General features: G+C 41.0%; 1 protein-coding gene across 1 annotated transcript; it reads left to right on the top strand.

Annotated features, from left to right (window-relative positions):
- The first annotated feature begins 1,149 nt into the window (after nt 1-1,149).
- LOC129846736 (NLR family CARD domain-containing protein 3-like) lies at nt 1,150-9,344 on the top strand. The gene is made up of 8 exons (XM_055914583.1): nt 1,150-1,462; nt 1,812-1,896; nt 2,025-2,253; nt 2,654-4,445; nt 4,732-4,905; nt 8,000-8,173; nt 8,367-8,413; nt 8,797-9,344. Exons 1-8 carry the CDS (start codon nt 1,395-1,397, stop codon nt 9,324-9,326), a joined length of 3,099 nt encoding a protein of 1,032 aa, XP_055770558.1. The 5' UTR covers nt 1,150-1,394; the 3' UTR covers nt 9,327-9,344.
- Nucleotides 9,345-14,603: the final 5,259 nt, after the last annotated feature.

Genomic DNA, 14,603 nt, shown 5'->3' with positions numbered 1-14,603 from the left:
ATGCAACCACAGACAATATGTCCCATGATTTTCTAAAATGGTCACTCATTACTTTAGTTAGCTATATATCTCGTATTAGGGCTGTGTTGCTTTTGGGAGAGCAAAGAAGTAGTGACTATAGCAGGTATTGAACCCTGGGTAAATAATCACTAGTCAGAACCTCAACCTCAGTATACATTCATTATAAAAAACAACTTAATATCTGATATTGCGAGTAAACAACCTCGGAATAGAAAAGACAAGAGTGTGTCTTCCAGCCCGCCAATAAATTACATAATTCAACCCTCCAGGTAAATTTACCTCAACATGTCCCTGGAGAAGGCAGAGCGGGCCGATGCTGGTTGATGAATTTGACAATGAATGTACTTGGAAAATACGTTTTTCTCGGCCAGAGGTGACTGAATTAATGTTCAGGCTTGTTGATAAGTAAGTAAGTAAATAAGTAATCTGTTAAAGGCTTTTTCCGTCCTTCCTCTTGCGTTAGCAGTGCGGAAAGGGACAGAAAGAAGCACACAGGAGTTTTCCTGTGAGGGGGAGTGGTGGTGTATCCAGGGAAAAAACTAAACTAATCTTCTGAAATGTAATTTGTGGTCTTATGCTTCCATCTATTGGAAATATGTAGCAACTGAATAATGTGTAATTCCTTACTAAAGTAGTAATTACTCAAAATTGCAAAATATAACATTTTCTAGTTCATTTTACGACTTACAACAATAAAATAACAATTTATTGCATAACAAACAATGAAACTGACATAAACCAAAAACATCATACATTTAGTTAATTATATATATAAAACTATTTATTTAGACGGGTGACATTATCTGCCAAAGTAACAGCCCTGTAGACAAAGAAGAGCTCTCCAGTAGGTACCAAAACATTCAAAGACCATTTTCTCTAAGTGAGGTTACAAGTTTATCAACGTTCAAAGCAGAATTAATTTCCCATTGTTCCTCAACTGTAGTGTCTGATATACCATTTTGAGTCTGTACTTTTATCCAATATGAAAAACACGGTTTCAAATGTTGCTACATTTTGTCACATTTTGCAAAAAAACATGATTATTTGTGTCTCTGAAATTAAACTATCAAGAATTAGATTATAAACAAATACATGTCTGTCATTGAACTACCCCATGCCGTGATTAGATAGTGAAAAAACACTAATCTCTTTCAAAATGTCTTTAAGAAATGAAAAGCACATTTTCAAAAATGTCAGAAATTTGATTGATACGAACGTTTCTGAAAAGTGATATATAGCGTTTCGGAATGAAACTCTTCTTATGTTTCCCCATCTGAGCTCAGAGTAGATGAGAGATGTAATGTTTGTCTCTGTTGTGTTGAAGCCCAATCAAGCAGGAGAGACCAGCCTCCCCTGTACCCAGCTGTGTGTCCATGAACAGTGACTGGTCTATGGATCCTCCTATAAACTTTAGAGAGGGAGACTTTTCTACTGAACAAAGGTAAGAAGAGCTCACGGGTCATGGTCAGTGAGTTAAACAACACTGTCTCTAGTCATTTCTCCTCTCCCATTTTCCCATTTATTGTTGTTGTTTTCATAATCCATTGGCTAATCCTTTGTCCATTTTCATAGTCCTGTGTGTGTGGGTGTGTGTGTGTGTGTGTGTGTTTGTGTTTGTGTGTGTGTGTGTGTGTGTGTGTGTGTGTGTGTGTGTGTGTGTGTGTGTGTGTGTGTGTGTGTGTGTGTGTGTGTGTGTGTGTGTGTGTGTGTGTGTGTGTGTGTGTGTGTGTGTGTGAGCGTGTGTGTGCACACCCTGGATGAGGAGATGTAATCTCATGTTTTGTCCACAGAAACCAACAGGAGAGATCAGAGTCAGAGATTCTCAGTGGTGAGTCTTCCCAGAGTCATCAAACAGACCTGGCCTCCATATTCAGGGTATGTGGTCCTGTTATGTACATTTGTTTTTGTTTACCTCAAGTAAATTTGATCTGTCAATCATTCATTAATGTGTTAATGAGAAACAGTTATTCTCTTGCTTAACTTATCTACTTTATTTATTTCAGTTGCTTGAAGAGAAAATTATGACATTTGTGAAGAACGAGCTGAAGATGTTCAAGAGGATTCTTAGTCCAGAACTCCCAGAAGGCTTTGAGAGTCAGAAGCAGGATAAGGAAGTGGTGGATGCTGAAGATGAGAAGCAGGAGAGCAGTGCCAGAGAGGGGGCTCTGGAGATCACACTGCACATCCTGAGGAAAATGAACCAGAAGGAGCTTGCTGACACGCTGGAGAAATGTAAGAGCTGTCTGCCTCATGTTGAATGCTGTTTTATAACATTTAAAAGCTGTAGCTAAAGTACAGCTAAAGTAGATGTGTAACTCAATGATATTGTAGCAGCCTTAACACAACACCTAGTGACCTCATCAAGTAGCAGCAGGGATGTGTTGTGGTGATTAATTTAGAGAGAGAGAGAGAACATTAATAATACCATCAATAATACCAATAATAATATAATCAGTCACACCAGTCTGTAATGCAATATGAAAACATTTACACATTTATACAGTCAGTTAAAATAATAAATTATTATTTATTTATAAATTATTATAATTTTAAACTTTATAACAGTCCTACAATACTGTAGTTATTAAATCAGACGTAATATTAATATCCTCTGTGTTAATTCTTCATTCAGATGAGCTTGCTGTGATTTGCCAACGTGAACTCAAATCTAATCTAAAGAAGAAGTTTCAATGTGTATTTGAGGGGATCGCTAAACAAGGAAACCCAACACTTCTCAATAAGATCTACACAGAGCTCTACATCACAGAGGGAGGAACAGGAGAGGTCAATAATGAACATGAGCTGAGACAGATTGAGACAACAACCAGGAAACAAGCAAGACCAGAGACTGCAATCAAATGTAACGACATCTTCAAACCCTTAACTGGACAAGACAAACTTATCAGAACTGTGCTGACAAAGGGAGTCGCTGGCATTGGAAAAACAGTCTCTGTGCAGAAGTTCATTCTGGACTGGGCTGAAGGAAAAGCAAATCAGGATGTCCAATTTGTATTTTCATTCCCTTTCCGGGAGCTGAATTTGATGAAAGAGGACAAACACACTTTGATTGAACTTCTCAATCACTTCTCAATGGAAACCAAACAATCAAGAATCTCCAACTACAACAAGTACAAAGTTCTGTTCATCTTTGATGGTCTGGATGAGTGCCGACTGCCCCTAGACTTCCAGAAGAACAAGATCTGTTGGGACATCACAGAGTCAACCTCAGTGGATGTTCTGCTGACAAATCTCATCAAGGGAAATCTGCTTCCCTCTGCTCTCCTCTGGATAACTACCCGACCTGCAGCAGCCAATAAGATTCCTTCAGGGTGTGTTGACCAGGTGACAGAGGTACGAGGGTTCAATGACCCACAGAAGGAGGAGTACTTCAGGAAGAGATTCAGTGATGAGAACCTGGCCAGCAGAATCATCTCACATATAAAGACATCAAGGAGCCTCCACATCATGTGCCACATTCCAGTCTTCTGTTGGATTTCTGCAACAGTCCTTGAACACATGCTGGAACATAAGAGAGAAGAGATGCCCAAGACTCTGACTGAGATGTACACACACCTTGTGGTGTTTCATACCAAACAGAAGAATGAAAAGTATCCTGGGAAAGAAGAGACAGGTCCACACTGGAATGAAGAGAGCATTCTGTCACTGGGAAAACTGGCTTTTCAACAGCTTGTGAATGGCAATCTGATTTTCTATGAAGAAGATCTGAAAGAGGCTGGCATTGATGTCAATGAAGCCTCAGTGTACTCAGGATTGTGCACACAGCTCTTTAAAGAGGAATGTGGGCTGTACCAGGACAAGGTGTACTGCTTTGTTCATCTGAGCATTCAGGAGTTTCTGGCTGCTGTATATGTGTTCCTCTCATTCAACAACAACAATGAGAATCTAATGGACAAACCTCAATCAACGTCGAGGAACCTTTCTGTGCTGTTCAGAGACAAGCATAAAGTTTCTGTCTACAAGAGTGCTGTGGATAAAGCCTTACAAAGTGAGACAGGAAACCTGGACCTTTTCCTTCGCTTCCTTCTGGGCCTCTCACTGGAGTCCAATCAGAAGCACTTACAAGGTCTACTGACAAAGACAAGAAGCAGCTCACATATCCATGAAAAAACAGTCAAGTACATCAAGAAGAAGATCAAGAAGAATCCCTCTCCAGAGAGGTGCATCAATCTGTTCCACTGTCTGAATGAACTGAATGACCATTCTCTAGTGGAGGAGATCCAAAGCTACCTGAGCTCAGGAAGTCTCTCAAAACCCAAACTGTCACCTGCACAGTGGTCAGCTCTGGTCTTTGTGTTGCTGACTTCAGAAAAGGAGCTGGATGTGTTTGACCTGAAGAAATACTCCAGATCAGAGGAAGGTCTTTTGAGGCTGCTGCCAGTGGTCAAAGCCTCCAGAGCTGTTCTGTGAGTAAATAAAATGACATTTAAGAACTAATCATCAGGAAGAAATATTCAGTTTAGAGACAAATATGTATTATAATATGTATTTAATGTTATATTGAAAAACATATTGAATAAATGCATTGATTTTCACATTAGTATAACATTATGACCATACAATTCTAGGAGACGGAAGATGAATCTATATGTTGTTTGAGAGAATTAACTAAATGCGTCTTCCATTGTCCTTCTACACTACTGGTGTTAAATTAACAGTGTGTTTGTGAAATCATGATGATCTCTTTGTCAGGCTGTCAGGCTGTCTAGTCACAGAGGAAGGCTGTGCTTCTCTGGTCTCAGCTCTGAGGTCAAACCCCTCACACCTGAGAGAGCTGGACCTGAGTAACAATGACCTGAAGGATTCAGGAGTGAAGCTGCTCTCTGCTGGACTGGGGAATCCCCACTGTAAACTGGAGACTCTGAGGTCAGTATTCCTGTAGTTGGTCAACAAGTGATAACTGTTCACCAGATCCACATGTGTTTACCAGACACACATAGTCCACACCATATGTGTTGGGACAGTGAAGCTTACAGTTTTAAATTTGGTGCTATGCTCCACCATTTTGGATTTGAGATATGTTTCATATTAGGTGACAGTACAGAATGAGGTCAGTATTATCATGAAAGCACTTTATGTATGTTGTTCTCTCAATTGTAGAAGTCTTAATTATTTGGACAAATTTACTTATATTGTACTAAAGTAGTCATAAGTTTAGTATTTGGTCCCATATTCCATGCCTGCAGTGATTGGATCAACCTTGTGATTCTACTAACTAACTAACTTGTTACTTGTCAAACTTGTTGAATTCATTTGCAGTTTGTCTTGGTTGTGTTTTGGATGTTGTTTTTCCTAATAGAAACTGAATGGTGAATAATGTCCTGTCATTTTGGAGTCACTTCACTTGTATTGTCAGTAAGAATAGAAGATGTTTCTGAACACTTCTACATTCATGTGGATGCTACCATGATTATGAATAATCAAAAGTTTTGTTGTAGTCTCTGTTATTGGTAATGGTGAGAGGTTAGCATGTTTTGTTGTAACCTCTGTTATTGGTAAGGGTGAGAGGTTAGCATGTTTTGTTGTAGCATCTGTTATTGGTAATGGTGAGAGCTTAGCATGTTTTGTTGTAGTCTCTGTTATTGGTAATGGTGAGAGGTTAGCATGTTTTGTTGTAGTCTCTGTTATTGGTAATGGTGAGAGGTTAGCATGTTTTGTTGTAGTCTCTGTTATTGGTAATGGTGAGAGGTTAGCATGTTTTGTTGTAGTCTCTGTTATTGGTAATGGTGAGAGGTTAGTATGTTTTGTTGTAGCCTCTGTTATTGGTAATGGTGAGAGATTAGCATGTTTTGTTGTAGCCTCGTATTGGTAATGGTGAGAGGTTAGCATGTTTTGTTGTAGCCTCTGTTATTGGTAATGGTAAGAGGTTAGCATGTTTTGTTGTAGCCTCTGTTATTGGTAATGGTGAGAGGTTAACATGTTTTGTTGTAGCCTCTGTTATTGGTAATGGTGAGAGGTTAGCATGTTCTGTTGTATCCTCTGTTATTGGTAATGGTGAGAGGTTAGCATGTTTTGTTGTAGCCTCTGTTATTGGTAATGGTGAGAGGTTAGTATGTTTTGTTGTTGCCTCTGTTATTGGTAATGGTGAGAGGTTAGCATGTTTTGTTGTAGCCTCTGTTATTGGTAGTGGTGAGAGGTTAGCATGTTTTGTTGTATCCTCTGTTATTGGTAATGGTGAGAGGTTAGCATGTAGTGTTGTAGCCTCTGTTATTGTTAATGGTGACAGGTTAGCATGTTTTGTTGTAGCGTCTGTTATTTGTAATGGTGAGAGGTTAGCATGTTTTGTTGTATCCTCTGTTATTGGTAATGGTGAGAGGTTAGCATGTTTTGTTGTAGTCTCTGTTATTGGTAATGGTGAGAGGTTAGCATGTTTTGTTGTAGCTCTGTTATTGGTAATGGTGAGAAGTTAGCATGTTTTGTTGTAGCCTCTGTTATTGGTAATGGTGAGAGGTTAGCATGTTTTGTTGTAGCCTCTGTCATTGGTAATGGTGAGAGGTTAGCATGTTTTGTTGTAGTCTCTGTTATTGGTAATGGTGAGAGGTTAGTATGTTTTGTTGTAGCCTCTGTTATTGGTAATGGTGAGAGGTTAGCATGTTTTGTGGTAGTGTCTGTTATTGGTAATGGTGAGAGGTCAGCATGTTTTGTTGTAGCCTCTGTTATTGGTAATGGTGAGAGGTTAGCATGTTTTGTTGTAGCCTCTGTTATTGGTAATGGTGAGAGGTTTGCATGTTTTGTTGTAGCCTCTGTTATTGGTAATGGTGAGAGGTTAGTATGTTTTGTTGTAGTCGCTGTAATTGGTAATGGTGAGAGGTTAGCATGTTTTGTTGTAGTCGCTGTTATTGGTAATGGTGAGAGGTTAGCATGTTTTGTTGTAGCCTCTGTTATTGGTAATGGTGAGAGGTTAGCATGTTTTGTTGAAGCCTCTGTTATTGGTAATGGTGAGAGGTTAGCATGTTTTGTTGTCGTCTCCGTTATTGGTAATGGTGAGAGGTTAGCACGTTTTGTTGTAGCCTCTGTTATTGGTAATGGTGAGAGGTTAGCATGTTTTGTTGTAGCCTCTGTTATTGGTAATGGTGAGAGGTTAGCATGTTTTGTTGTAGCCTCTGTTATTGGTAATGGTGAGAGGTTAGCATGTTTTGTTGTAGCCTCTGTTATTGGTAATGGTGAGAGGTTAGCATGTTTTGTTGTAGTCTCTGTAACTCTCTCACTCATTATTATTCATGATTCATGATTCATTTGTATTAATCAAGGCATCATCAGGATTAATTTAGTAGTGTTTAGAAACATGTTATCGACTCACTTAGACAGAAAATTACTCCACCATTTTAATATTGGGCGAAACATAACCCAAAACACAACCAAAACAAGTTTGAGTCACAGGCTTGATGTAGTCACTGCATTCAAGGAATATGGGACCAAATACTAAACTTTTGACTACTTTAATACAGTGAGTGAATTGGTCAGAATACTTATGACTTCTTCAAATAGGGGGACTAGATACATAAAGTGCTTTCATTTATAAATGGTGAAACAGATATATATTAAAATACCCTCAAATAAAAGGTGACATTATATACTATCACCTCATACGAAACATTTGATCTGAAATCCAAAATGTTGGAGTATAGAGCCACATTTAAAATGTTACCTTCACTGTCAAAATAGATACGGTGTAGACTGTAAACTCAATACAATCTAAATCTGATACCTCACTGTCTGTCTTTTGACCGATACTGCTTTTTAAACTGGTCTGGTCAGTCTACTCAAATATTTGTACTATACATTTTTCTATCTACAAGTAATTTTATGATCATTTATAATAATGATACATTAATTTATAAATAGATATGGCAGGTTTCAGGACACTGATGTATCTGAAAATGTTGAAAAAATAATACTGCCACTATTTTCACCACCAAAGAATATCAGAGTGATTTTAATACGATTTGTCTCTTTGCAGGCTGTCACGCTGTCTAGTCACAGAGGAAGGCTGTGCTTCTCTGGTCTTAGCTCTGAGGTCAAACCCCTCACACCTGAGAGAGCTGGATCTGAGCTACAATCACCCAGGAGTCTCAGGAGTCAGACTGCTCTCTGCTAGACTGGAGGATCCACACTGCAGACTGGAGAAACTCAAGTATGTAGAGGGTTTATGTCAATGTTCATATCAGACAAGTTTGACTTATCAGGCTAGTTAAGACAAACATTCTTACCACCACTTGGACAAAGTTATATGCTGACTGTGTGTGTCCAGTGTGTGTGTGTGTGTTGTGTGTGTGAGTTCCCGTGTATCACTCAATGACTGTCTGTTCTTCTGCTTACCTCTACAGTGTGGAACATGGTGGAGAGTACACAATGAAACCTGGGCTGAGAAAATGTGAGTGTTGACTGCTGTGAAGAATATGACTAAGAATAAGTCTTAATTCAAGTTAAGTCAAAGTCAAAGACCACCATCATTACTTACTTGGTCATATTAAATATCAGCTGTAGTTCTACAGAAGCAGAAATCAGGGACACCAAAGTTTACAAAGAGTTGCTTTGACAATGTGTGTGTGTGTGTGTGTGTGTAATTAATGGGAATAAGTGTGTTTTATATTACCATACAGTGTAACATATGATCATTCAATAAGTCTCAAGTTACCTTAACTTCTCCTTTTGATACCTAGAAACATCTACATTAAATGAATTAGTGAAAAGTGAGTTAACATTCTAATATGAATGATGATGATTTCTAATATTGTGTCTGGTTTCATCCATCAGATGTCTGTGATATCACACTGGACCTAAACACAGTAAACAGACTCCTCTCTCTGTCTGAGGAGAACAGAAAGGTGACATGTAGGAGAGAGAAGCAGCCGTATCCTGATCACCCAGAGAGATTTGAGGGCTGGCAGCAGGTGCTGTGTAGAGAGGGTCTGACTGGGCGCTGTTACTGGGAGACAGAGTGGAGTGGGAGATGGGCTGTTATAGGAGTGACATATAAAGGAATCAGCAGGAGAGGAGGGGGTGATGACTGTTGTCTTGGAGACAATGACAAGTCCTGGTGTCTGTTCTGCTCTGACAACAGTTACTCTGCCTGTCACAATAATAATCACACTACTATAGACGTCCCCTCCTCCAGCTCCCACAGAGTAGGAGTGTATCTGGACTGGCCAGCCGGCACTCTGTCCTTCTATAGAGCCTCCTCTGACACATTGACCCACCTGTACACATTCACCTCCACATTCACTGAGCCCCTCTATCCAGGGTTTTGGGTTGATGATGTTGACTCCTCAGTGTCACTGAAATAAAAACCTGACAGACACACACACACACACTGGACAAACACACTGGACAGAAACACACTGACTCACACACATAGCATACTGGAAACACACACACTGACACACACACATACACACAGGACACATACACACACTGGACACAAACACACACACACATGCTGGACTCACACACACACTGTACTCACACACACACATGCTGGACTCACACTGTTATGGGATTTTTATGAATAATGACTGAATTATGTATACATGTAACTTAGAATTATAACTAAACAGAATACTACTATGTTACTGTATGGATGTATGAATCTTATTATAATCATAATACTGAATATAATGTGTGTAATATTAATCAAGAATTGGAACAAGGAATGTCTGTTTCTTGTTAGAAAGAATGGAGTTATCATCAGCCAGGCTGGAATGCTGTGTTCCTTACAGGACATTCTGTCTCTACCCAGCGAGGGGAGATACCTTGGGCTGGTCATAGATTGTTTAACAGGTGGCAGACAATGTGAGGAGGCTGTGAACTGTATTGCCATTGTATCCGAGAGGAGGAAGGACATTTTAAAACCTATGACGTCATTTTTATTATATAACCTGATGTAAATTGTACTATGATCAGTACTCTCGAGAATAAACGCTATTGATTGATTGATTTTGAGACTGGTTTCTGTACATTTTATGCTAAAAAGTATCTTACAAATTCTTATGAATGGGCAGAGTATTTAAATTGAACATATAGGAATTAAATTCCTTTAACACATACACACACAATGGACTCACACACACTGACAAACACACACACTGACACACACACTGGACTTATACACACTTGTCTCACACACACTGGACACACTGGACACACACACACACACACACACACACTGGACTCATACACACTTGTCTCACACACACTGGACACATTGGACACACACACACACACACACACACACACACACACACACTGACACACATACACACTGGACACACACCTGACTCAAACACACTGGGGACACACACACACTGACAAACACACACACACACACACAGGACACACATACACACTGGACACAAACCTGACTCATACACACTGGACACACACAGACACACACAGAACACACACACACACAAACTGGACACACAGACACACACTGACACACAAACAGGACACACACACTGACACACACACACACATACTGGACTCACACACACACACACACACACACACACACTGGACTCACACTGACACACACTGGACACACACACACATTAGGACACACACACTGGACTCATACACACTGACACACACTGGACACACACACACACACACACACACACACACACACACACACACACACACACACACACACACACACACACACACACACACACACACACACACACACACACACACACATACATACAGGTTTATATCACCTACTGGGGACACCTGTTCTCACACCACATTCTGGGGACTTTCCTGACAACACGACGAAAACATAAAAAAATCAAAAACAATATATATAATGAATACAGTGAATGTTGCCGGGCCTCTTTAGCATCAGATGCATCTCAACCTACAAGGTGTGAAAACATGCTTGATAAATAAATGCTTTATAAATAGTGCATAAACTATTGTAAATTATTAACAGCATAAAGAAATATTAATGGGAATATATCAGTAAAATTAACAATAGTTATTTGTTTAAAGTCAAGGATATGTTTTGTATAATTCTACAGTCCTAGAAAACACAAAGACCTACAGCCTATTTCTGTTTCCCTGACAATAAAACTCTACAGTGGAATCCATTTGATCAACTTTATTTATAGGTTCCATTAGTAATAGAGTTACAGTTATTAATAATAACACTATAACCAGCCAGGTGATTAGTAATAGAGTTATAGTCATTAATAATACTGGTACTCTGGCTCAGCAGATACACATGGTTCAGTATCAGGGTCTTGTTGGACTCCAGCCACTCTGGTACTGTTTTGTTTGATAGGTACACTATGTTTGACTGGAGAGGATACCCTTTCCGCGACATGTTTGGGTACAGAATTGTGACAGTCCTCCTTGTCATCATCGCTAGTGTGAACAGAGTCACTGGAGGAACTTGTGTTGCTTTCATCTCCGCTATCATCTGTACCAGGTTCTGTAGGTACTTTAACCCTGATTCCACTGCTGGAGTCATCGCTATCATCTCCGTTATCATCTCCGCTATCATCTGTACCAGGTTCTGTAGGTACTTTAGCCCCGATTCCACTGCTGGAGTCATCGCTTTCATCTCCGCTATCATCTGTACCGGGTTCTGTAGGTACTTTAGCCCCGATTCCACTGCTGGAGTCATCGCTTTCATCTCCGCTATCATCTGTACCAGGTTCTGTAGGTACTTTAGCCCCGATTCCACTGCTGGAGTCATCGCTTTCATCTCCACTATCATCTCCACTATCATCTGTACCAGGTTCTGTAGGTACTTTAGCCCTGATTCCACTGCTGGAGTCATCGCTTTCATCTCCACTATCATCTCCACTATCATCTGTACCGGGTTCTGTAGGTACTTTAGCCCCGATTCCACTGCTGGAGTCATCGCTATCATCTCCGCTATCATCTGTACCAGGTTCTGTAGGTACTTTAGCCCCGATTCCACTGCTGGAGTCATCGCTATCATCTCCGCTATCATCTGTACCGGGTTCTGTAGGTACTTTAGCCCTGATTCCACTGCTGGAGTCATCGCTTTCATCTCCGCTATCATCTGTACCAGGTTCTGTAGGTACTTTAGCCCTGATTCCACTGCTGGAGTCATCGCTATCATCTCTGCTATCATCTGTACCAGGTTCTGTAGGTACTTTAACCCTGATTCCACTGCTGGAGTCATCGCTTTCATCTCCGCTATCATCTCCGCTATCATCTGTACCAGGTTCTGTAGGTACTTTAGCCCTGATTCCACTGCTGGAGTCATCGCTTTCATCTCCGCTATCATCTCCGCTATCATCTGTACCAGGTTCTGTAGGTACTTTAGCCCCGATTCCACTGCTGGAGTCATCGCTTTCATCTCCGCTATCATCTGTACCAGGTTCTGTAGGTACTTTAACCCTGATTCCACTGCTGGAGTCATCGCTTTCATCTCCGCTATCATCTCCGCTATCATCTGCACCGGGTTCTCTAGGTACGTCAGCCTCCTCATTGGTATCCGTCACATGGTTTTGAACCTCAGATGTGATATTGTCTACTTCTTCACTGTTGTTTGGTCTCCTGTTGAACATCCAGGCCCTCTTTCTGCAACCACTTTTAACGCTCGACTGAGAACCAGGCTGATTGTAGGACATGTTGACCGATCTCTTCTTAATATTGTCCACAGTCACAGGTTTCTGATGTGGGCCAGTGGACTGTCTATGTGATCTAGGCATGCTGCGGCTTTGTGAAGCAAACCTGTTTTCATATCTGATTATGAATGAGGAGCAATCCTCTGGAGTTGACACCCTGCCAAGAGGTATGTATATTTCCATGTATAGATATATCTGTCTATGTCTATGTTATACTACAATGACGAGCCCTGATCATGTAGCTGGACTGACAGTGTTCTCTTCCCACGCAGCGTTCAACCATCTCATCACAGTGAATGACACCATGTCCTTCAGGTACTGGGTAAGCAAAGCAATGCCAGAAGAGGTGGCCTACAGATATGTCTGCATCCCTCATGTACCTGGGTTCTGGGATCAGGTTGTGGTGGGAACCCGTCCCCTTCCCAGAACGGAGAAGCTGATCGGGCCCGATGACTCCTTGCCAAGATTGTTCAATGTGTCACTAGGGTCCTACAAGTTTCATTGGTGCTGTTTTGTTCTGAAGAAACAGATTATTTTAACTATGTGGTGCACTTCAATGCCCAGCAGAGGGCAGCCTAAGGTATTCACACTGGTTGACAGCACACTGAAGAACCATACCTCAAGCATAGAGTTTAGAAGAATGGTATTCTATCTTTGTAGGTTGTTTACAGCTCAGTATGTGTCACCACAAGACAGGCAGCTTAACATGGTGTTAGATTGTAAACCTAGTGAAGGTCCTACTTTGGTCCATGTCATAGCTTTGTTGGCCACCAGGATTGGGATGGAAACAGTAACACCTCACATGGCCCAGCAACGGGCCTAAGATGATAGCAATTACTGTTTCAATGGTAGGAATGCCAACAGCATGTTCACATTCCCCTCAGACGGTAATTTGGGAGGTAATTACATCGATATTGTTGAGGAGTTTAGCTCCTACCACAACAGTGGCGATGATGTTATTGGTCTCACTCACATGTCCACAACCACAGAGTGTTACAGCTTCCTTTAAAGTAGAGCAATGATGTTTGTATAGTGTTATCTCAGCCTACAAGAGTCTCCATGTGGGACCGTGTGGTGACATGATGCCTAAAGGTTATTTTAGGTCTTGTTTGACAATGGGCCCTGACTGATAAAAATTAATATGGTGATGTTCTCAATGTCACATGTTTACGATTTTATACCTTACTTTAATTGACCATATTACACCTGGGTAATGTGTATACCCTTTTGTATCAGCCAACCTTATATATCTATTGCCTTGAAATAAAATATGTCTTGCATATACATATATCTTGGTTGTGTTTATTTGAAAGATGACAGCGACACCCCATTTTGAAAGACAATTGATGTGACAGTAATTGAGAATGAACTGCCTATGATCGGGTGCACATCTATGTGGATTACTCAGTAGACACTGGTTCTGTGTTGCATTCCCAGCCTTAGTTCTACACGGCCAGGGTCCGTTATCACCGCCAGAGGAATCAGAAGCTAGTTCATTCAGCACAGGGATCTATCTGTGTACTGTCTATTTAGAACTTACAAAGGAAGGTGCTACTCGCCTCCCTGTGTCAGTGATCCTGCTGGTGTTTCCATGTGATAGGGTAGTGGGGTATATGGTATCACTGTCGTCGTCGCTGTCCTCATCGTCGCTGTCGTCCTGGTAGTAGTGGTAATAGCCACCACCTCGGTTTAGGTTGCTCAGGGTTGTTAGCCTGTCTCAGCCTGTTGCTACACAGACAACATAAGGCTCTGAACAGCATCCAGCTGGAGGCTCGGCTCATAAGCTGTGCACTTTGTAAGTATACGGGAAAGCACGTTGGTATGGTGAACCAGACATCAAACGCTTGATAGTCCAGACACCTTGGGCTATCCGATAGGACCGTGCAGGGAGATGAGGAGAGCTACTAGGAGCGGGTCCAGAGAGCATCTTTTCCCTTGAGAGAAGGAGCTTGCCCAAGC

The sequence above is a fragment of the Salvelinus fontinalis genome, unplaced genomic scaffold (assembly GCF_029448725.1).
Source record: "Salvelinus fontinalis isolate EN_2023a unplaced genomic scaffold, ASM2944872v1 scaffold_0609, whole genome shotgun sequence".
In the NCBI taxonomy this organism is placed as follows: domain Eukaryota; kingdom Metazoa; phylum Chordata; class Actinopteri; order Salmoniformes; family Salmonidae; genus Salvelinus; species Salvelinus fontinalis.
This window is presented reverse-complemented; position numbering and strand designations above follow the sequence as displayed.